Raw genomic sequence first — 23,718 nt, forward strand, 5'->3', positions numbered from 1 at the left:
GTGTTTTCTTTCAGCTAAGAGTTAGTTCCACCACAGCCCACAATCGTGCCGCTGCAGCAGCCCTGCTCCTCACGATTAGATGGAGAGCTGCTGGCGTTACCAGCTCTCAGATGGCTGCAAACACAAAGATTCCTCGGGAACCGAAACAATTGTTTGGGTAACTGCCGCTTCCAAGTTCACTATGAAATTAACTGCTTCATTGCAAAGATCCTTTAAAAAGCAGGAAGACAGCTTGGAACGGTACACCAAAAATATGCTCAAACTGCCTGGGTAGACAAACAGAGGATGGCAAACCACATAAAGACACACGAGTCCTTCTCTAGAGCTTCCTCACAGCAGCAGGAGCTACCAAGTCCCACTGCCCAGCGCCAGACACTCCAGCCTGGACCACTGTTAGGAAAAGCAGCTCCTCCTGGCTGATGGCAAATAAAGGGAAATGGGGAAGAGTAGAAGCGTACTTATATCAGTCTCACGTATACTGAAGAACCCAGTTACTGGAAAGAAAACACACGTTCTTTCCCATTACTGGGCACAAACATATGCATCTGTAGTTTAAGTTGCTCCAAGCCACTCACAAAAGATAAAAATCAAAGCTTGCAAGATATTGAAGATCACATTTCAGATGCCAGCAAGTTACGATTTTTACTGTTGGAGACATTTTTCACCCCAAGTTTTAATCAGAGCTGATCCAAGAGCAATGCATTAGGTGAGGTTCACTGGTATAACCCTGCTGAGCAGCTTTCCTTTTCTTGGTGTAACACTAAAAGAAGTGATCTTATGTTCCTTACACAGGTAAAATAACTTGTTAAAAGTATTTAGTTAACAGTAATTTGTAGCAAACAAATACGCATGGCAGTGAAAACAGCAATTTGAGAATGGCTTAAGCAGCAATTTAAAAGATTTTTTTTTTTTATTTTTTTACATTCCTAGCCAACACTCCTTTGCCCCCAAACACAGAATAACTCCACCTTTCAGAGGCTAAGTCCAAAAACTGTGGCTCCACAGCAGCATAAGCAGCAGCAGCTGCTGTTCCCCTCGTGCTAGCTGTGTGGCTCCCCTCCCTCACTCGGTGCTTTTAGATTTCCACAGAACTGTTCCACAGATGGGCTGGAAACGCTGGATCACTCAGAAATTTGGCCTTCTGGTATGACCAGTTTTAGGTCTGTTTAGCTCCTGTATCTAGCAGATGAGTGCTGCCCTCCCCGTGCCCTAGGAGGGGTAGAACACCACCTCCTTGTCATGGCAGGCAGCCATCAGGTTGGCTCAGCTACACCCAACGGTGCCAGAAGACACCGGGGTGAGTAACCAGCTAAATAAGGCACTACGAGTTACAGGTAGCTCTTGGCACAGCACGCAGTAGGTGGAAGGCACGGCACTAACCCTGCTCGTTGTTCTCCTGTCTACATTTTAACCTGAGAACTGCCACCAAACCTTCTCAAGTTTCTGTCCGCCCTCGGTCTGAGGTTATTGGATGCGTTGGGGTGCATCAGGCACGGCAGTGCTGGGGGGTGGAGGGAGGGGATTGTGCTGCTCGGCTCTGCTGCGGCCTCACCTCAAATACCGGGTGTGGATTTGGGTGCTGCAATATAATATAAACTATTAGAGTGTGTCCAAAGGAGGGCTAAAAGATGGTGAAGGGTTTAGAGGGGGCGATGTGTAAGGAGCAGTTGAGGTCCCTTGGTCCCACCTCTTCCTCAGGTGTCTCTACAAGCCGACCAAGAGTCCCTGGAAAATTATTTTCGAGGGAAATGAAGGCATTTGAATGAGAAAGATGTTTTGAGGTCAATGCTCCAGGAATCAAGCGTTCGGGTGGGCTTTTATCAGCACCCCCCAGCCAGGAAGCAGCACTGAAAACAAACCCAGAGCTGTGCTGCGGGCAGTACATCGCTGCAGCGATGAGTAACAGCTGTCTTAACCTACCCCCCAGAACAGAAACATGACTAATTGGTCAGGATAACATTCTTTTTAAAGAGATTTGAAGGATACACTGACAAATTAAACATACAAGGTATCCGACGGAAAGCATGGGAACCCAGGGGCTGGAAGGAAAGAACAAGCAGCTCATTTTGTAACAGAACAATGCGGGAAGAAGGCAGGACTTCTCGGTCTGCTGAGCTGTCTGCTCCGGGGCCAGGAGCACTGCAGACAAGAAACAAGGCACCAGGAGAAGAATCAGCGTCGGACTCCGTAGAAGAATACTGACTTAGCTTAGGAAGAGCAAGCAGAGGGGAAAAAAAAAAAAAAGTGTTGTTGTACTGTACCATTTGATTTCTGCTCGTTCATGAGGAAACTTCTCAGGAAGAAAGCAACCAAGTGCCAAGAAACACCCACAGAATTAGAGGATAAGACCTAGTGGCAACAAAAGATGGAGAAGGTGGAAATAGACGGTTACAAAGACGCCTGCTGTAAACAGCAGGAGATAAATCATTTTATTTTCAGAACGTGCCTGGAACAGCTTTGTTGCTAATGCAGCAACCAAGGCTAGCAAAGGACTAGTTCTGATTTTAGGAAGAATGAATTTAGTCTTATGCATAGAAAGCAAGATGATGGCAGTGATGGGGTTGGCTATTCCGTGACGAGCTGGAAGGATTTCAAGTGCTAGGAAGCGTAAGATAGGATGCAAAGACAGAGACAAGAAATCATTTCTTTCCGAAAGCTGCAAATAAACTTAAAATACGCTGGCAGACCACACATTAAACTTACAAGGCAGCATTATTCACGCAGCCACAGGCTACGTGATGCAGGAGTCCCAGATGGATGTTTCCCAGCCCTGATCTAAAGGAATGCACGAGCTGGCAGCTAAAGCAAGATCAGATGGAGTTTACAGATCGGAGATACACTGATACAAAGGAGTGATAGGAAGTTTATCTATCAACAGCTTCTGCAGCGATCCAAGACGAATTCAATTCAGTATTACAATGAGAACACGGAACTTCGGGTAGGAAGGGGGCTTGACAAAGCACCAGCAGGGACACTGTTAGAAAGAATAAGCTAAGCCCTGTGAACTGTAACACATCCTACAAATAGGAAGCGGTGCCAGAGGTATAAGAAATGAGGAAGAATAGGTACACAAATAGGTTAGGGACAAATGTCTCATTTGGTGTTCAGAAGAAGGTTTATTTTTTCTTAACAATTTGAAGTTAAAAGAAGCCATAACACGTCTTAAAACATTTCAGCTCAGAATTTCCTTAAGATCAAAAGTTCCTTAGGTCGCTTTAGGTCACTAAGTGATTCAGATGCCATCTCCCCTTGTCACAAGGAGGTGCCTGATGCAGAGAGAGCAGGTTGTTACACATGTGGACAGGAGACACTAGCTACAAACAACTATCCCCAGATTTAATAAGTCCTTGAAGGGGAAGTTACAATTCTACTCTAAAGGAGAGCCAAACACACGTAGGAACAATCTAAACTTAAGCATGTACTGAAACATTTTAATAAATGTATGTATTTGTAAGCATCTAGAGAGGAAGCTTATTGAAAGCAAAGATAACCAGCATGATTGTCACGAACAGTTCAGTCTAACTGGATGAAAAAAGGAAGGGTAAAAAGAATAAACACAGCACACATGCTATATAGATATTAAAGCAAACTCTGATGCTACTACATCTGAAAAATGTGCATTAGAATCACCACAAGGTGATTCCACAGATACATGAAGCAGCCCCAGTTGCAGCAAAGCTACTAAGACTTCTTTTTCAGTGAATTTGCAGGCCTGAACAACGAGGGCTGTGCATTTTTTAAGAGATGAGCTCCAAAACAAGCTCTTTTTAAAGAGTTTTGGTCCAGCTTATATGTCATTCTTCTCTAGGCAACTTGTACAGCTCCTCTGTACAAGCGCTGTTTCAAGAGGGACACACTCTCCACTTCCATAAAGCTTCACAGAACTGGGGTTTTGAAGCCTTTGTTTCTGAGAAATTAAGCTGAAACTGATTATCATGTCCAAAAACTACTGAAGGAACACGGAAAAGAAAAATGGTTTCAGTGATAAAGTACATCGTGACCACATCACCTTAGTTTTCTACAAGCTAGTCTCAGAGAACTTTTCTCAGCACCTTAATATTTCACAGGTACAACACTGCAAAAAGTCTCAGAGAATTAGGGCTTCCTTTTATTCAAAACATTTAATTACTGATCTTCAACTGAAGATGTTTCCAAGAGTTTGCAGCAAGGTTGCAGGAATTTATGCTCATATTCACAAATGGTTTGGAGTTTCAGTCTTTCAAAGAACACCAGAACTGGAAAAAAGCACTCAGTCCAACGAGCACAAACTAGGGGAGTGCCTAAAAAGCACTGCTAAGAACTACCCGACTGTTATTCATTTAATTTAATAAAGCACAAGTGGGGAAGAGGCAGTTTGCTTAAACAAAACAAAAGCAAACAAACAAAAACCCACCCCAGCTGTTACAGGGCTATTAACTCACTCCAGAAGCTGGCTAAACAGAACAAAGCAACCTTGGGATGGATATTGTATGGTCTCCTCCCTCAAAGGTCCTAAACGTGGAATGAGACAAACATCAGACACTGCCTAGGCACATCTAGTGAAGAAAAAAAACAGACTATGAGTTCCTGAGATCAGAAGATCCACTTCTCTGGGTTTGAGGCTTAAATATCTCCGCTTCTCCCAAGCCAGTAATAGCCAAGAGTTGTAAGAGAAAATTAATGCAAACAGCTGCCCGAAACAATGCAAGACTCAGTTTGTTTTCAGCCCTCCTAGTGTGTCACAGCACACTTCAAAACCCTGCGCTGAATTTTGTCTCTCATTTTTGGAGTTAAGTCCTAGCAAACAGGCTGAGAAGTTAACGCTTTCTTTATCCTGTCACCCTCTGCTAGCAGGCTGCCTGAGCAAATAAATTATGTGAGATTTGAGGCAGACAAAAAAGCGACGAGCAGCTTAAGAAATCTCACATTCCAGAGCTAATCATAGGAACTCTGCAGTTTCTTGTCCAGGCAGGCACAGAAACTTATTTGTTTACGGGTGAGAGCCGTGGTGTTTGGGGACTACCTGGGGAACTGGTAAACAACAGCGCAAGGCCAAGTGAGCCCTTCTGCAGCAGCCCACTATCAGCGGGATCAGCTCCTGGTCAAAGTTAAAGATTTGTACTTTGCCAAAAGCTGCTTCACTGTGGTTTGGTGAGTAAGGCAGCAGCTTCACCCCTCAACCTAACAGCGCTTCTAAGGTTTTCACCACAATAAAGAAGAAATGGACCTGAAACGTTTTCTAACAACATGTTCAAGTTCTTCCCTCGACAATGAGCACTGCAATTTTTTTCCCCTAACCATCCCCAACAAAGATCTAATTTAAGATGTCGCCTGTCTGGAATGCAGACATGCTCTTCAAGATTGCGAGATGCAGGCCACAACCCAAGAAACCAAAAATGGTATTAAGGCTCTGGATATTACTATCGGGATCCATCCGCTGGGGAGCTGCATTCAGGGAAGGTTCGAGGTCTGTGAGGGATGCGAGAAGAAAGCAGGATGTACGCTGGGGAGTATTACCTATTAAGGAAGATTGGAAAAAAACTGGAGCAAGCATAAATCCTACTACATACTCACAACCTACATATTTTAGAAGAGAGATATCCCTTTTAAGTCTGTTAAGGGTTACTTTAAGATCACAGAGTAACAAGCAGCTTACCCAGAGCACTGTCCGCAAGACCAGCAGCTCCCAAGGGAGTGCACATCTTCACCAGGCACAGCTACATCCTTATTGAACAGGGTAAGGATCTAATCTTCATTAGGAGGTCTTTCACAGAAGAAGAATCTAATCTCAAGGCATAAAATGCTTTAAAGGAAGAAATAATTTTTTCGGCTGAAGCCTAAGGACTTTGGACTATGCTTGCTGGAGAAACAGTTTGGTCGGGTCTAATAAAACGTGCTGTAAGCGTGCATTGCAGGCATTTCTCCACTCAATTTTTAAACTGTTGGTCCCAAGTCCTGAATGACTGCCTACTGACAACATCTTCAAGCTTTTAATCACTCAGTACGCCACCGAAGAGACGTACCTAATGGCAGGTACTGCTTGGAGCTGCACAGAAATAGACCAGGCAGGTGCTAGCTGAAGCAGGTGAGGTTCAACGCCCCTCAGTACAGTACATGCAGCACTTAGCTGTGTTCTCTGGAACTTAGTTTGGAGGTTGTATTGATCCATTCTCTGCCTCCCATTAACTGCAACTTCACCCAAAGCTGATCGTTCTCCAAATTTATATGACATCCGTACAGTACAAAGATGTATTTTATTTTTAAAAGGGAAAAGGAGTGGAGGAGTTCAAGGAAGGCTATGGCAGGAGACAAACCTGCAACTACAAGTGTAAAGCAAAGCAGGACAAAGCATTCACCTTCTGTTATGGCATTCAGAGCCTTCAGTCAGGGGCTGAGTGGGCACCTTTTTCACTGAAAGATCGATTCCACTCTGCTTGAAGCAACTCAAATCACCTATAATGCATCCTACAAACCTCACTGCTATGCCAATATGCTGAAATCAGAATACTGCTCAAAGGTTTCTGCAGGAAGTGTTTGTATCTATTTGTTCTTGTGCCAGCGTTATTCTTCATTCAGCTAATTTTCCTCCTTGCTGTTTACCCCTTCCCACACTCCTCAGACGATATTTTCATACACACAGGGTTATCAAGTCCCCTCTTGGCTCTCCTTTCACGATAGTAAAGGAGCAAAAGCCTTTCCAGTTGCTTCCTGTAACACAAGTTCTATATTTTCTGGTGGCATAAACGGCCCTTTTCTATGCCTTCTCCTTCCTCTGTGGCAGTAAGGATTCAAACTAAGTAGCCAAAGAACACCATGGTACACTGAATGGTGAAAATCTGATTCTGCTTCTGGAAATACCCAGCATCTGAACTGAATAATCAGAGAAAAGCAAAAGAGGCTGGAAAAAAAAAAAAAAAAAAAAGACAACTTGAAAAAAAAGCTTTGAAACTTCCCTGTCAGAAGCAAAACTGTAAGTCTGCAGCATAATAATGCTGCTTTTAAACAAACTTTAGGAGTGCCATCTAATTTCTGCCACAGTTAAACGTGATAACGTTGACTCTCAATAGAATTCTTCATCAAGCTGGTTTATGTAAACCAGCAAAGTCCATACGATGTTCAGCACAGGAGGAAGGCATCTAAAGAACAAGCTAGATTTACTCAAGCAGTCTTCAAAGCTCCTGTGAAAATATCCACATGTTCAGAAGCATGTTAGACACTGGTGACTAAGAAGGATGAGGTTATTTCAGCTTTGCAAAGTTCTGTCTTGGTACCTAAACAACAAATTCAGCTCTGCATAGTTATGTTTGTATCTGTACTGAATATTGATACCTCAATACTAGACACTGTAACTAACACTCCATGGAAGGATTTGAAGGATTTTCCCCCAACTTCCTTGGCTTTGCCTCTGTCAGTCCCCTCTGCTCGCAGAGCCACAGTAAATCTCACTGCAGCACGCACCCAAAGGCGAACAGTCCCGGTACGGACAGGAGTGTTTTGTTTCAAGGGCAAGAAATGTTAAGAAAAAACAGTACCAAAAACTGTGCTTCCATGGGAAATGCTGCATTCCCTAAAATGTTTGGGACTTACCCACTCGCCTCCCCCTTGCAATGTTAGTCCAGTTTTAAATGCTGGAAGCCAAAACATTCAAATAAAGGCACCGTAGGCAGCTTAAGTGCTACCCACAGAGCAAGGTCCTCACAAAAGCAGTGCTGCTGTAGGTGACCTCACAGGAAGGCCCCACAGACAAAGCCTTCTGCTCATCCAGCCTGGAGTTATCCAGAAGACAACCTGCTTTACGAGGAGCCCTATCGGAAAGGACAGTCACAGCTGCTGCAAGCGATTCGAAGGGGAAGCATCTCTCCTGATTATCTAGCAGCAACCGGATCGAGGCAACTTGGGCAAGTAGTCTGCCATCCCCCTTATCACTGCCACCACCACCGCGTAATTTCACCTCTGCTTCATCCCTGGAGAGGTGTAACAGGGTGTACCAGGCAGAATCCTTCAGAACTGCATCACGGTGTGGCTCAGTGAAGAGGCCAGGCTGCTCAAACACGGGGCGTGCTCACCGGAGTGGCCTCAGGCATCGTGTGGCCAGCTGGGAGGCAGCACTGACACCGTCACACCGACCACACAGCTCCACAAGCATCTTCTGATCAACACGCGAAGGGGTTCTCGGGACATTTGGAAGTTGGGGTGATGTTACCCAGAGCCTCTGACCTTACATCAAGCAGTTGCTAACCTGTAATGGCTTTTGCTAGGATTATAAAGCCACAGAATTGTCTAAATAGGAAAAGACCTCCAAGATCATCAAGTCCAACCCTCACCTCGCTGTGCCAAGCCTACCGCTAACCCATGGCCCAGAGCACCACATCTGCGTGTTTTTTAAATACCTCCAGGGATGGTGACTCAACCACTTCCCCAGGCATCCCAGTGACTCACAGCCTTTCCAGTCAAGAATTTTTTTCCAAATATCCAACCTAAACCTCCCCAGCACAGCTTGAGGCTATTTCCTTTTGTCCTGTTGTTTGGGAGAAGCCAGCAACTCCCACCTCAGTACAACCTCCTTCCAGGTAGCTGCAGAGAGCAATGAGGTCTCCCCTGAGCCTCCTCTTCCCCAGACCAAACACCCCCACAGTGACCTCAGCTGCTCCTCCCAGGACTTGTGCTCCAGGCCCTTCCCCAGCTTTGTAGCCCTGCTCTGGACACGCTCCAGGGCCTCGATGTGCTTCTTGTAGTGAGGGGCCCAAAACTGAACACCGCACTTTCATTCATAAAGACCCTCATAAAGATGTTAAAGGAAAGCAGCCCCAGTGCTGAGCCCTGGAGAATACCCCTAGCGACTGAGCTCCAGCGGGATTTAACTCCATTCACAGCTCTCTGGCCCCAGCCAGTTTCAGTTTCTCCAGGAGAACGCTGTGGGAAAGTGCCAAGAGCTTTACTGAAGTCTGAGTAGACGCGATGTTTGCAGATCGTGCAGGTGCAACACCACCAGGACACAAATCAGTTCCAGCACTTCCTCGTTCTGCTTTCAGTCACTTGCTTCTGATAGTGATGGCCTGGACTCACCTCTGCCATGAGGGACATTTTTCCTATAGTTTTTTTTTTTTCCTAGGACATCTCAGCCAGAACAGTTCCTCTCTTTCCAAGAATGGGTTTGGGGAAGCATTTCGCCAATATTAAATTTTATGGAAGTTTTTCCATCTGGAAGCTCCTCCAACCCAAAGACCTAACGCAGCCATTTTTAGAGCACATCCCATGTAACAGGGCTGCAGCTTTTACTTTGGCAAATGATCTTCAGTCCAGTAATAACACTTGAAAAGTTTGTTTCCTGAAAGACTAGTTCCTCCGGGTGCCTCAGCTGCTGTCAACTGAGTATTTCCTAGTCAAGATCAAGTCGGGCTTTCCTCACTTAAGGAGTGAACACCACACTAAGAGCACGAGCTGCACCTTTTGTAGGAGCAGGAAGAGTTAGGACTGGTTGGAGACAGCACTGGGCTTCCAGAAAGAACCCAGTGCAGTACGACGTAAGAGACCAGCATGCAGACTGCACAAACAATCTTCATTTAAGACAAAACTACCAAAAGTATATTTTATGCTGTTCAGGGAAGGCTTTGTACTTGCACTGACCTGTAACTTCATACATAACGTCCATCCTTCTGCTTTGGAGAGAGAAATCTCCATGAGAACACTTGTATAGTGTTCCTAAATAGCAAAGTGGCAGGCAAGGGACACGAGGTTGCCCAGGACAGCAGGGCACTGGATCATAACTTTTTGCATGAAGAATATAATTCAAACAAATTTGAATACCCCAGAGCAGTTACTCTGTAACTCTTCTGGAAAGTTCATGGTGCCCCTGGTATTCTTAGCTGCAAAGTGACAGAAAAATAACAGTGGAGTAAATTCGGTGGGAGCAGTTGTTGACTGCAGTTTCGGCTGCAAGGATTCAGTCTGACTCTGAAATGGGATGTCCAGGGGGGAAAAAGGCACCATGTCACAGGATGTTTTTTTCCTAATGTCCTATTGTGCCTCAAATATTACACCACAAATGAACTGTAAGGCAGAGAGAGAAACGAATCCTAATCTATGACTATATAAAGTCCATTAATGCCAATTATCTCCATGTAACAGCTCTTGCTACCTACACTTCAGGTTCCAATTGGCTGAGGAAAGGCCACGCGAAGCACCCCGTCATTATCACCGCGTACCCTGATATGGCAGAGCACACCTCCTGGTCAAAATACCATTTTTCAGCTCAAGAACAGCTTGAACAACCACCTAATTAACATCAGAAACAACCTGCAGCTGTAAAAGAATGCCTTATCTTAGTATTGCTACAGAAATACTAAACACAATAGGGTTAGGAAATACTAAAGGATTCTTTCATAACCTGAACGCTCGATCCTTCAGCCTTATGCCCTGAAACAAAACCCGGCACGCACACAAATGGGCATTTTCTTACTTCTTGCAACTGCTTTTGGCCTCCAAGTGCCATTTGTTCTCGTGCCTTGATTCGGATATGCGTGTGGCAGCGGGAGGCTGGCAGAAGGGAGGAGCTCGGTAAGGAACCACTTTCCAGAGAAGCCACAGAGCAGGGAAGGAATGACTCCAGACACAACAGTTAGTCAGAAGGGGATGCAATTACTGCGCAAAGTCCATTTCAAGAGACAGCCAGAAACAAGAAGGAGAGAGCGAGATGCAGGCCAGAGCATTACCATGAGAGATTCCACTCCAATGCAAACTGTTTATCAAATAACTGCCTAAGTGCTACTTTGTGCAACAATCCATGGCAGGAGGGTGTTCAAGAGCGGGCGCATCAGTCCCGTGACACCAGCGCCTGCAGAACTTTCCCCAGCCCAGGCACTGAGCACAGATACACAAGAACCATGCAATTATCTTCTGTCCGCAGAAACAGCCTCGCGAAGACTCCCGGATGCCAGAACAGTTAGCAGATGCCAGAAAAGAAGTAGTTAAGCTTTGTCTCATCAGTAGCCAGCAGGAGAACATGGAAAAGGGCAAAGCCTGGGGAGCAGCTTGGCAGGAAAGGGGCTGGTGTCCTGCCGGGCACCAAGTGGGGAACAACCAGCAGATGCCTTTTCCCAGCAGGAAGGCTAACAGCGCCCTGGGCTGCACTGGGGAAGTGTAGCAGGTCAGGGGAGGTGATCTTCCCCTCTGCTCAGCCACAACGTGAATATTGTCCAGTTCTGGGCCCCCCAGTGCAAGAGAGACCTGACATGCTGGAGAGAGTTGAATGAAGGGCCACGAAGATGATAGAGGGACTGGAGCACCACTTCAGTTAGGTCGTCAGCCCAGAAGGCTCGGGGGAATCCTACTGATGTATACAAAGATCTAGAAGGAGTGGCCAGAAAGGAAAGAGCCAGGCTCTTTGCAGCAGTGCCCAGTGCCAGGACAGGAGGCTGCGGGCACGAACTGGCACACAGGAGGTTCCTTCTGAACACCAAGAAACTAATTTTAGTGACAGCCCTGCCCCAGGCAGCCCAGAGGCTGTGGGGTCTCCTCCTTGGAGAGCTCCAAAAGCCGCCTGGCCATGGGCCTGGGCACCCTGCTCTGGGTAGCCCTGCTGGGACCCCGAGGTGCTGCCAGCCTCACTGGGCTGTGGAACAACTTCATTGCCCAAGCTGAGTGAATAGAACGGGATGACGTGGATATGAGCCAACACTGTAACAAAGCTAGCTTCCAAAAATCACACTAAAACTACACCAATGGAATCAACACAACTGACAGGTACCTGTTCGCTTCTCTAATCCTGCTTCCACTCTCACAGCTTCTCTCTCTGCTGTAACACAAGTTTCTGAAATTTCAGCTTAACCATTTACATTTCACTTTCATTTGTTAACTAAAGCCCTTTTTCTTTTCCTATTAGACCCTCACAATAATCTCTCCTTGCTCTTTTCCACATTCATCTTATTCCCCGTAAAACACAACCCTTAAGTACTCCTGACATTGATCAGAAGTGAAAACAACCCTAATATAAAACGTGACTGCATAAACACTAGTACAGAACAAGCAAAACCACAATACATATAAAGAAAAAAAAATTGATAGTATATCTACAGACTGACGAGAGGTCTCAGCATTAATTTCAGGCTGCAATGAGGAATTCCACACCCACCAACAGATAACCTTCCTTCTTTTTGAAAAGACACAGGTAGGTCAGCCCCATCCAAGGGAGACTGAGCAAGATGAGTTTAGAGTCTTCTTGCAATAACGTTTTAACTGGAGGATTTTCTGTTTAAACAGAAAAGATACTCTGAACTTTTTACAATAGCATTTTTCCTTTTCTGCTCCAACTACTGTTGGGGAAAAAGTCCTTTAGGGAGTCCTAAATAAAACCAGTACCCATTGGCCTACCCAGTCTCTCCTATGTGCACACACTAGCAGCCCACAGCCTGTCCTACCTCAGCTGTAGAGCACCTGATGCTGTTAAACACCATCTCACTGCGATCTGCTCCTCTACATCACTTCAGAGCAGTATTACTCAGCCAATCCTAGAGAGAGCAAGTGATCAACCACTAAGAAGTTTCACTGACCCCAGAGAATCTGGCCAGATCTATTAAGTAGACAGGCTTTCAACCAAGAAGACCAGCATTCCTTTCTGGTACAGACCCATCATATGTAGCACTGCCCACATTCATTACGTGCAAAGTGTTCAGAGGGGAAAAAATCCCCCTTGAGTTGACAGTACCATTTTATCGAGAAGTAATCTCATCAGGCCAGACTCTGCATACTTCCTTACGTTACTACTTAGACTATAAATCTTTCTCGTACTGCCTTTTCCAATGTAACTCTCTTAATTAGAATCCAAATTAAATGAATGCCTTCTGTGCTTTCGCATTCTCATTTGTGTAACCTTTGAGGAGAATGACAAGCAGAAATCCATTTCAGCATGCTGGATGGCGTTCAGGGAACACGTTGAGCCTCATTTTCCAGCCTTTTTTATTAACCCGTTTCAAGAGAACTGCAGCATAATTTGACAAACAAGGAAATTATCAACTGTTGATGGATATAGGAACTCAAAAGCTAGCACGAAACACTCAAAATTGGAGGCAGTCAGAGAAGTAGTTCCAAAACAAGTTTCAAATTTCTTATTTACCTTCCAATTTTGGTATTGCTGGAGTGAGCTCACTTGGAGCTTGACAACAGATCATCAGTTGAATTATGGCTGCATCCACCGAATTAAATCTTACTAAAATGTTAAAGAAGCTTCTCAACTTCCACGTACTAACAACTTGCCATCCAACAACAATATCATCACCATCAGATGTCATTTTGCTCCCCCACCCCCAATATTAGCACAAACTCCAGCAACTAGTGCAAAAATTTAGGTCATAAAACACGTACCGCAACTAAGCTGCCGCATTTCCGTCTGCCTCTCAATTTTCTATCAATTTCCTTCTACAGGCATCCCCGACAGTAAGTTCTGCTCCGATAATCACACTCCATTTCACTTGTACATTACCCTCTGAATATAGCACCCCACACCCTTCCCACTTTGCTATAAAATTAGGCGTAAAACTGGGTATTCATTAAATGTGGAAAGCGAGCCAGACGACAGCTTCCTTTCAAAGTTTACACACCAATTTAAAGTGGTCACACGTTTGCTATTAGGCAATGTCTTTTGACAGATGCCTGAGCAGCTCTCACTCACCCAGCTCAAGCACCTACCCACAAAGCCTTAGCTTGGGAGTTAAACCAGCTGAGAAACAAAGCAAATCTGAAGTTTGAAAACCTGAGTTCTGTAAAAAGCTGCTGGTTATCTTAACGTGATGTTTTAAGAGCCATACAGGCATTCAGCCCACTCAGGTGTCTCTTACACCAACATAAAGTAGTAAGAGTGCTATAAAACTGAGTTTATTTATTTTTTAAACCTGATATCCTTTTCAGATATCTAAGCTTTAATGTTTATAGCAGCTCTTATAATCATTTAACTGTTAGTGAGTCAGCAGCTTTTAGGATCTATCTAGCAGTAGCTAGATTTCTGTAAGAAAAACAAACAGCAAAACAGAAACCAGTAAATTTAATTCTTAATAAGCATAAAATGATGGCCCGACTAAAACTAGCTAATCAGTGCGAGAAGAAATCTAGAAGTTCGTAACAAATCCCTTGCATCAAATATTTCTATTTCATTATGTTTACAACTCAAAGGCACAAGTGGTTCATGAGAAATCAGGCTCTGTACGGACTCCTACAAGAGCTCGAAGAATCCAATTGTCAAGAGCTTCCTTTTCTCACACACAGGAAGCTTAAAATAAAAGGTGTTACTTTTCCAGTCCAGCCCCACAGCTGCAAAAAAAGCACGCTGCTCACCAAGAAGGTGCCTTATTAGCATACCAGCTTCGATATTTATTTTCACGGAATGACTCAGCCTACTATTTCCGATTTTTCCTTAAATATTCGTCCTACATTTTACGAGAGCGGCCACCAAGTAGGGAGAAAAAAAAAAATAATAATAATAAAAAAAAAAATATCTCGTGAAGTTTGAGGCACTTCACAACGCCGAGCACACGGACCAGCGGAGAAGCCCAGGACATTCAACACGGATCTTTGGGGGTCAAGTTGAAAATATTTAGTGATTCTCCACGATAATTTAGTGCCTGCAAGACAGAGGAGCTCGTGGCGAGTTTCTCTGCCAGGCACAGCACTCTGTTAACCCACAGCTGCTGATAAAAACCAGGCGATGAGGCAGGGGAGCTGCCCCACGAGGCGAACCCCGTTCACAGGCGCAAGGCAGAGCCCTGAGGAGCAGCAGCAGCCTCCCAGCCCGGCTCGCACCTAGCTCTCCGCCTATATTTGGTTATCACAGGCGCTTCAGAGGAAGAAAAAGGGCTCGGAAAGGGGCCGGGGCCGCCTCCCCTCAGCCTTGCAGCCCCTCAGGGGCGGCCCTGAGGCTGCCAAGCGCGCCCGGGGCCTCTGAGGGAGCCCCTCAGGAGGCAGCGGCCGGGACAAAAGGCGCGGGGCTGCCCCTTTCCCTCCCCTTCCCCCATTTTTTAATTTTTTTTTTTTTATTATTATTATTTTATTTTTTTACCTTCATCTTCGAGCTCCAGTTTCTCCAGCATCCCTTCGGAGGCGGCCGGGAGCTGAGAGGGAGCCGGAGCCGCCTGCGGGAGGGAAGAGAGGAGAAGGAGATGAGCATCCAGCCGCCGCCTCACCGGCCCCGGGGCGGCATCGGAGAAGCCGGGAGACGAAAGGGGAGGACGAGGAGGAGGAGAACGAGGAGGAGGAGGAGGCGGCGGCGCTGAGGGGAGCACGGGCGGCTCCAGGGCAGCCCCCTCGGCTCCCTCCCCCGCCGCCTCTTACACACAGCGAGAGGGGAGGAACCGCGGCTCAGCCCTTCCTCCCCCCGCTTTCTCCTCGGCCCATTAACCCTACGCCCCCCGCCGCTCCCCGCACCCGCTCCTCACGGAGCCGCCGCCGCCGCCCGGCCCCGGAGCTCAGCGAGCGGCCGGGGGCGGCCCCGGCGGAGCCCTCAGAGCCCGGGCGCCCTCTCGCTGGGCGCCGCCGCCGCACCTCGCTCCCTCCTCTACTCCCCCCCCACCCCCCGGTGGAGGGATTGGTACGTTCCGGTTTGCTGCAGTTGGGCAGCGGCGGGAGGGGGAGGAAGGTACCACTTCCACGGAAAAAGGGGAGGAGGGGAGAGAGGGGGTTGTTGTTTGAGGGCGCTGCCACAAAAGCTCTCCTTGGCCGATCGGCTTCCTCTCTATATACCCCAAATCGGGTTCTCGCCTGGCTTCGTTGGGCGAGGGCGGTATAGAAGGGGGCAGAGGGGAGGAAAGCCCTGCGATTCCCCCCCGCCAGACGGAGCTGGTACAGTCCCGCGCGTCCACCTGCAAGGCAGCGGCAGGGAAGCCGCCGGTTCCACCGCTCGGCCTGGGGGGGGGGGGGGGAGATCCGGAGGGTTTCCCCGGGGCGCTCCCGCTGCGCGAGCGGAGGCGCTCGTTCTCACTGAAAAGTTCCATTTTTTAGAAGTTACAATTCCAGATTCGCCCGAATTTCAGCGTCCTCCACGTTAAAAGCGCGCTCGGGGAAAGCCGGTCGCTAACCCCCGGAGCCAGGCGCTGCGCGCTCCCCTCACAGCCCTCTGAGGGGGGCGGGCTGGGAGCCTGCTGCGGGTCAGCCCAGCGCGGTCGTACTTCAAAATCCCTCTTATAACCAAATATTTTAACTAGATTAATCAGATGTAATTTAAATTGATTTAGGCAGGTGTGGTGAGCTAAACCTGGGCTGTCCTGCCTGCACTGAAGGGATCCCCAGTGGCTGTTGGGAGGCTGGGGCACGGGTGCTGCTGAGGGAGGTGAGGAGATCCCTTGGAAAGAAAATCCTAAAATACTTCACACCTCGTTGCGTTTTTTAAAAAAGTTTTTTTTTTAAAGTTTTTTTAAAAGGCTTTCAATAAGTATTCCAACTGACCAGCCACAAGACGTCAAGACAATTCATATTAACTTAATGTATTTTTAGTCTACTAATTAAAATGCTTTAGAAGCTTCTAATTGTCTCTGGGAGCTATTTTTAAAAGCTCTGAACACTGTATCTTCTATGTCACGTGCCTTGGTATTGATCAGTTTTTGCCTACTTTGCTAAACAAAAGAGAAGAAGGCGACATGTCTGGTGATATCTGCCATGATTTTGTTTCTTTTTTTTTTAAAAGCAATAGGTATTTACTCCACATCAGAATCTCCTAAGCACCAGACATGAGGAAATACAACTCCAAGGTTGTTTGTAGGTGGAAGTAACACTGAATCTTCAAAGGTGTGCATTGCATTTCACCTGCTATGAAACACGGATATGTTTATAGTAAGCCAGGTAAGCCTATTTAATGCCGTGAGCTGCACTGCTTTGTGAACCTCAGAGCTTAATGCAAGATCTGAGTTTTACAGTGGCAGAAACTACGCCCAGATGACAAGTATTATGAGAACGTCAAGATAATACAGATTGTAATGTAATATAGAATGGAGAGTTGTATTGTAAACTTTATAGCTATGCTGTAACATCCATACTGTTCAAAAAAAAAAAAATAAAAACAACAAAGGAAATTGACAAGTAAAGGCTGAGCTCCATCCCCCATCCTGCCTGCAGTCTCACAATTTGTTTAAGCCAATCTTAGAACACGCTACTGATCGCAGCGTTCATTTTGCTCCTCACTTTGCATTCTAGCTGTTTTTGTGCTCATAGGCAGCCCGGTGAGTCAGAACAGGAAACAGATGCAGCTGAAAATCAAACGGACCAAAAGAAAAGATTGGTTTTTTTCATCCAGATCGGTTCCTGATCCAACTCACTGTGCGGTTGTACAGCCAGCACTGCATGAGAAATGCCAAGGGCAGGAGTGACAGCGGGACCGTACCTTCTGGAAATAGCCCACACTTAAGTTCACTTAAATTAAAGGTGAAAACATTCGTGTTCATTGTGAACTGCTATAGCGGTATACAGATTAGCAGATATTTTCAGCAGTCTTAGGTATTACCTCTCTCTACAAACTCTGCCTGCTGTTTTACAGAAAGATTACTGGTTAAAGATAGGAAAAATCTGTCCTTCAAAGGAGCTATAATTCATACCAAGGCAGTATTATATACTGTAACATTCCAATATCTGTTTATTGCGACTCTTTGTTCTACTGCCATGAGAGGTTTCTATTAACTATATCCTAGAGATTTGTCTAGCTTAGGATTTAAATGTTTGGGCAGACATCAGAATGTATCAGGTAATTCATTTCAACTGCTTGAGATGGGACAAGACAGCATATACTTCATATACTAAATATTAATGAGCAAAATAAATGTTATATATAAAAACTTAGGAGGAAAATATATATAAAATCAAACCTGCCTGAATACATTTTTTCTTTGCCAGGTTTCAGTTCAGTTTTACAGGGGCATTACTTAAGTCAAAAACCCAAGGACCTACGACATAGCGCTGATAGGGGAGCTTAATACAGCAGTGCCAGCAATCTTTGTAGAAGCAAAGTAAAACAAATAACTCAAGGTTGATACAACACCAAAAGTCATAAAAAGGTGGATGTAAACAAAAGAGGTTTAAGGACTCCTGGGAAGGCTAGGATGTAGATTTTCATAGATAACTGCTTACTTTGTCTTGGATTGTTTTCTTTAGTTTTCTAGGGTAAAGAGAGTTAATAATACTCTGTAGAAGTAAAATCAGTCATGTAAATTAAATATGCACTTATAATGAATGTAGTAAAACACATCTGATTATCTAGATGTCCTTTTAGTCCTGTGTCCTGATGAAGGAATTCCTTTATTTTCCTAAGACCATTCTAAATATTTAAATTACATCATTAGTATCAACAGAAAACTATTTTTGATGTAGTTCCCTGCCAGTTTGCCTCCCTGAGTTGGTAGGAATGCACCTCCTGGGATAGGAAGCTATCAGTGGCAGTCATCAGATCAGACCAGCTATATCAAAATGAAGGAGATTCACCTCACCTGAGCTTGGACACCTACCATGTAGCTTTTTGTAGTGAATGAGTTAACCTAGGCTGCTGCTTCTGCCACCAGTGGAGGAACAGACATTTCTAGAACGTCATTCACATGACCTCTTTTAGACGAGTACTTGTGATAAAATGATTTGGGTGCTGGACTCAAGTCGCTGTACTGCTTAGACCTCTAGATTGATTAGGCTCATTCTACTTAGAATATCTGTCTGCAAGGGAAGGTGGGCGGAGAAAAAATAAACTAGAGGAGAAACTCTAAACTAGGCAATGTAACTTTGATTCCAAGACGGGTAAGAGGTAAAAGTACCCCCATTTTAAGTAGCTAGAGGAAAGGAAGATCACCAGCAACAGCCAACACAACCAATCTCAGTCACTTTAATAACAGGTTAGAAGTCTTGTGGTAGGCAGATGCTGCATGACTTAACAGGACTTTTGACATTATCTTGCACTCCACTTTCCTAAGCAAGCCAGACAGTCTAGAAGAAAATACTGCTAAAGGTCAGAACCGTACTCACAAGGAAGGTAGTAACATCTTTATAACATCTTTTTAACTGGAAGGGTTTAAGAGAGGATTCCACAGAGGTCTATGTTCTGTCTAATATCATTCACTGTTTTCACTGGGGACCTGAGGAAGGACTAATGGATATATGCTTTCAGCAGTCATGCAAGGAAATGACCAGAGAATGAAACTAAATGTGAGACAGCACAAATTCTTGGAAGAAAACATCACGCCGTCTGCAAAAGTGTTACAGATAAGACATGGAAAGACTGTTCTACGTATTTGCTGGTTAGTTGCCAGCTGGGATATTAGATTTTGTTTGGAGCATTGGACTCAAGAATCCAAAGAACTCAAGAGTCTGAAGAAAAGCAACGACGATCATCTAGGAGTAGAGAAGACATGACCTGTAAAGAAACACTAAACCTCCTCAAAAAAAGAGGACTGAAGGAAAATAAAACCACAGGTTCCAAATGTAACAAGTTTTTGCAAGAAGGAAAGTGATAAACCATCTTCTGGGTCTCTGGGTAATGAAATAAGTTACATAGCCTTTAGCAAGAAAGTCTTTGGTTGGAATTTAGGAGAACTTCCCTGGCTGTATCAGGAATAGTGTGGCCAGCAGGAGCAGGGAGGTGATCGTCCCCCTGTACTCTGCTCTGGTGAGGCCACACCTCGAGTGCTGTGTTCAGCTTTGGGCCCCTCCATACCAGAAGGACATCGAGGCCCTGGAGCGTGTCCAGAGCAGGGCTACGAAGCTGGTGAAGGGCCTGGAGCACAAGTCCTGTGAGGAGCAGCTGAGGGAGCTGGGGTGTTTAGTCTGGAGAAGAGGAGGCTCAGGGGAGAGCTTACTGCTCTCTACAACTGCCTGAAAGGAGGTTGTATTGAGGTGGGAGTTGTTGTCTTCTCCCAAGCAACAGGACAAGAAGAAGTGGCATCAAGCTGTGTTGGGGAGGTTCAGGTTGGAAATGAGGAGACATTTCTGCTCAGCAAGAGCAGTCAGGCATTGGGACGGGTTGCCCAGGGAGGTGGTGGAATCACCGTCCATGGGGTTGTTCAAGGAAAGGGTGGATGTGGTGCTTGGGGACATGGCTTAGTGGTGACGTTGGTGGTAGGGGGGTGGTTGGACCAGATGATCTTGCAAGTCTTTTCTCTAATAATTCTATGATTCTATGACAATGACAGTGAAACACCAGCACACTTTGCCGAAATCAAAAGAAAACAAAAAACTGTAAAATGCCCATAACTGGAGTTTATTAGCAACAGGTTAGAAAGACATTTGTTGGGAATTGTTTACACACAGTTGATTGTGCTCTTGGGGAAAAGTAATTAATTTCATTTAATCAATTCTTTCTAGACTTACTTTCTTTTGTTTCTACGTCTTTGCAGTCTTTTGAAAGACATACTTAGTCTTTGTATGAGAATTCAGTGAGAAATCTTTATGTTTTGTATGAAAGCCAAAGTTTACTAAAAATCTAATAGAAATACAACTCTGCTTTGCTTCTCCCCCCAAAACAAGTGGCCTTAATGCTAAAGTAGAAAAAATACTAAAATACTGAGTAAAAACAAAGTCTTTGATGACTGGGTACTAATAGAAAAAAAAAAATAAAAAATGAAATGCTGCTGGAAATCACAAGCGTGTGTGGAACACTTATTCAAGCATTTCAACAAAGACGATACCTGTTCTTCAGTAAGAAATACACATTTTCAGATAAATTCAAGGCTGTCTCCAAGCTTTTCCTTTTTCCTTCTCTTTTCATTCCGATCCCTGGAGGTGGTAACGTTATCGATACAGGTATGCTGGGGGTGCCACCCGTGCAGCTCACAGTTCAGCAGTAAAGCTGAATGCCCTTCGAAGTACTTCAGAAAGGGAAAAAAAAAAACTCCTTACCTTATAAAACCTAATGGATTGAAGAGCAACAAGAAGGAATTCCCATCTAAATGCAAATCAAGGCAAACCCATTTTGAATGCAAGAGTAAGCTACAAATGGTAATTTTCCCACCATTTGTTACTGCTACTTACAATTACAGTTCTACACCAGTCAAGTAGTTAACAGCTCTTCTCTTGATGAGCTGTCAATGAGCAATTCAGATTTTTTCCAAATGTATGTCATAGATATGCTTATTCTGTAGCAATCTGTTTGTGCAAAGTTAATTTAAAAAACTGTTTATTTTTTGGTTTAATTTAGTCTGGTTTATGAAGTGGAGAGAGACAAAAAATATCAGATAAAAAGTTTTCATCTGCTGGTTAATCTGTGAATTAAACTCCTACTTGTTTTCTTCTAGAGTGTCATAACTGATACCAGTGGCTTGCAACAGCTGGGAAGGCTGAAATCAGCGAGTCTGGGATCAGGATCCCATCCTGAATCCCTTCCATATTTAAAAATGTTAACTGTGTGGTGAAAAGGATCGCTGTAGGATGACAGCCTGAGAGTCTGTTACGTGCATGGAGAACACGGTCAGTCCCAGTGCAGAGCTCTGGGCCTGATTCTGATGCAATGTCCTCCTTGCCTCAAAAAACTTGGAGTGAAAGGAGCAGCTGTGCAGGAATTGTAGTTTCTACCATTTATTCTAAGGAATCTCTGTTCCGGCACCCAACAAACAACTAGTAAGGAAGGGGATGTCTCATACAAAATACTGGATTCAAGTGTTTTCTTCCTGTACCTGGAAGGATTGCAATAAACTTTGCTCTAGTCTTAAAAAGGTTTTGAAATACTAGATGCTGTAATCATTTCAGCACGTAGTAAGTACAAATGAAGATTGTGACAACTCAGAGATTACAATTTGTTTAGAACACAGTAACCAAATCCCAATAACAACGTGTGGCATCGAAAATGAACTTAGTGTCAGCGTTGCATGTTCTCTTACCATGCTCTGTCCCTAATCTGCATGGCCCTTAACAAGTTAGAGGCACAACTAGCCTGCAGCAGGTGTGAAAGTGATGGAACAAGTTGTACCTACTCTGCATGTGTTTCTAATATTGTACGGTGAGATTAAAGATGGCTGCCGTTGCTTCTTTTTAAAACAGCTCGAACCATTTGCCATTGGATAAGAACTCTGCCCGGAAAGGACTTTTTTCTTCATCCTAATATCATCAGAATGTGAGTCCAACAGTTGTCCTAATGGGGAATCTGCTGACATGACACAGTAACTATGCATTGCTTTTACCTTTCAGAAGTAGTAACTAGCCTCCCACTGAATTATATTTGTATCCTCACACACACCAAGAGCTATAATATTAATTACTTCACAGAGTTAATTATTAGTGATCAGGAGTTACAGTTGGGGACCTTTAGTAGGTTTTAATGGATAACGTACTTGGAACAGCAATAACACGTAGCCTAAGAGTGGTTATAGGAGTGCACCAGGAAAGATATTGAAATGAATGATGTGCATTTATACTAAATCTGCACTGCAATTACAGCACACAGTGTTGAAATCTCTTTACCCTGAAGATACACGAACTGAATGTGGAGAGTGATTTCATGTTTTTAGTGGAGAGCCCTTCCTAAATATTTCTGTATGGAAATGAACTTGCAGTTTAATCCCAGGGAGTTCTGTCACTGGCTTAATTGAGAAAAAGGAAGGATTTACAAAACTTCTTTTGATCTAACATCAGAAACAAAGAACCTGTCTTAGACAAGAACAGTGGCCTATATCGCTTTCCTGCTTTGTCTGAGAAAAAATGTTGGTAGCAGTGCCAGAAGAGTTAAGCACTTCTAAAAAAATAAACCTCAAGGAAGTAAACAACCAAGGTATAGCCTAGATCCCCAGCTAAATTCTTACAGAGAAGTCAAAACAGAAGTGGTGAAGAGACAGGATTTGTTTACATAACCTCTAATCTCTAGCTGTATGTCTGATCCTGCTTCACTCTGCAACTCAGATAAGAGTTTTGAGTCAAGAATATCAAAGAGGCATTCTCTAAAGAAGCCTGTGTGGCCAATATTCATTCCCCACATTATGCATGTAGAATATAGGAGGAGACTGAATCGGTATTATCACAGAATCACAGAATTATCAGCATGGCATGTTATTAGTCAAGCCACGATTTAAATTCTGTCCTTTTGAACACAAAGTTCAAAAAAGTTTACTTGTGAGGAACTGTCTAGAGGTTGCTTGTTAAGAACAGTGATGTGATGATAGTGCTATCGCTGCAAACATAAGGATCTCACTCAGTACTGTAATGTGTTCCTGTTTTTTTAAGTGTTCTTGTCTTAAATGTTTATATCATATATGCTTGAAAAGATAGGCTTTAGCTTTTTTCACACGTGATTGAGTGCTCCCGAGTCTCTTTGAAATAGGACCTCTCTCTTATCACACTGAGATGGCAAGAGGGAAAGGAGAAATGATTGCTGGAGAAAGCTGTAGTAATCAGCTCACAAGCATTACAGTCGATATTTCTGAGTGTGACAAACATACCGTGGTTTCATCTGTTTGTTTTTAATAATCATAATAAAACAGATTAAGCTAAATCATTGATTAAAAAACAGGTAAGCATTAACTAATTTAAACAGGATGGACAAGAATAAGTGTGAGCCCACATTTACCTGGGGCTTCATCCACAGGCATTGAACACGGAAGGATTATTTGTGTTACTTAAGCATTTACTTAAGTACTTTTGCTGGATTGAGGCCACAGTACTGCAGAGTACTCTATGGAACAGAGGCCACTGAGAATAACAGATTAAAAAAATACCTGGAGCCAAATCTGATATGAATAAACATTTACTATGCACCATTTTGCTTTCTTCATCCTAGTGTTGTATTTCAAAGCCTCAACCATG

At 44.4% G+C, this 23,718-nt stretch overlaps 1 protein-coding gene and 1 long non-coding RNA gene across 6 annotated transcripts in view; one reads left to right on the plus strand and one right to left on the minus strand.

Moving 5' to 3' along the window:
* Positions 1 to 23,718, minus strand: part of PRKAG2 (protein kinase AMP-activated non-catalytic subunit gamma 2) — a 208,962-nt gene that overhangs the window by 31,200 nt on the left and 154,044 nt on the right. For 4 of the 5 annotated variants that reach the window (XM_082754155.1, XM_082754156.1, XM_082754157.1 and 1 more), the window contains one exon: positions 15,026 to 15,098. In XM_082754155.1, coding sequence (XP_082610281.1) covers positions 15,026 to 15,098 — 73 coding nt within the window. Of the gene's footprint in view, positions 1 to 15,025; positions 15,099 to 15,390; positions 15,493 to 23,718 lie in introns of those variants that run through there. The other variant, XM_082754159.1, reaches the window with a different exon arrangement.
* Positions 15,449 to 17,778, plus strand: LOC309875116. The gene is made up of 3 exons (XR_014316989.1): positions 15,449 to 15,553; positions 16,646 to 16,800; positions 17,252 to 17,778. It is a non-coding gene; the product is annotated as an uncharacterized lncRNA (long non-coding RNA).

Source organism: Aythya marila, assembly GCF_965140915.1.
Source record: "Aythya marila genome assembly, chromosome: 2".
Lineage (NCBI taxonomy): Eukaryota > Metazoa > Chordata > Aves > Anseriformes > Anatidae > Aythya > Aythya marila.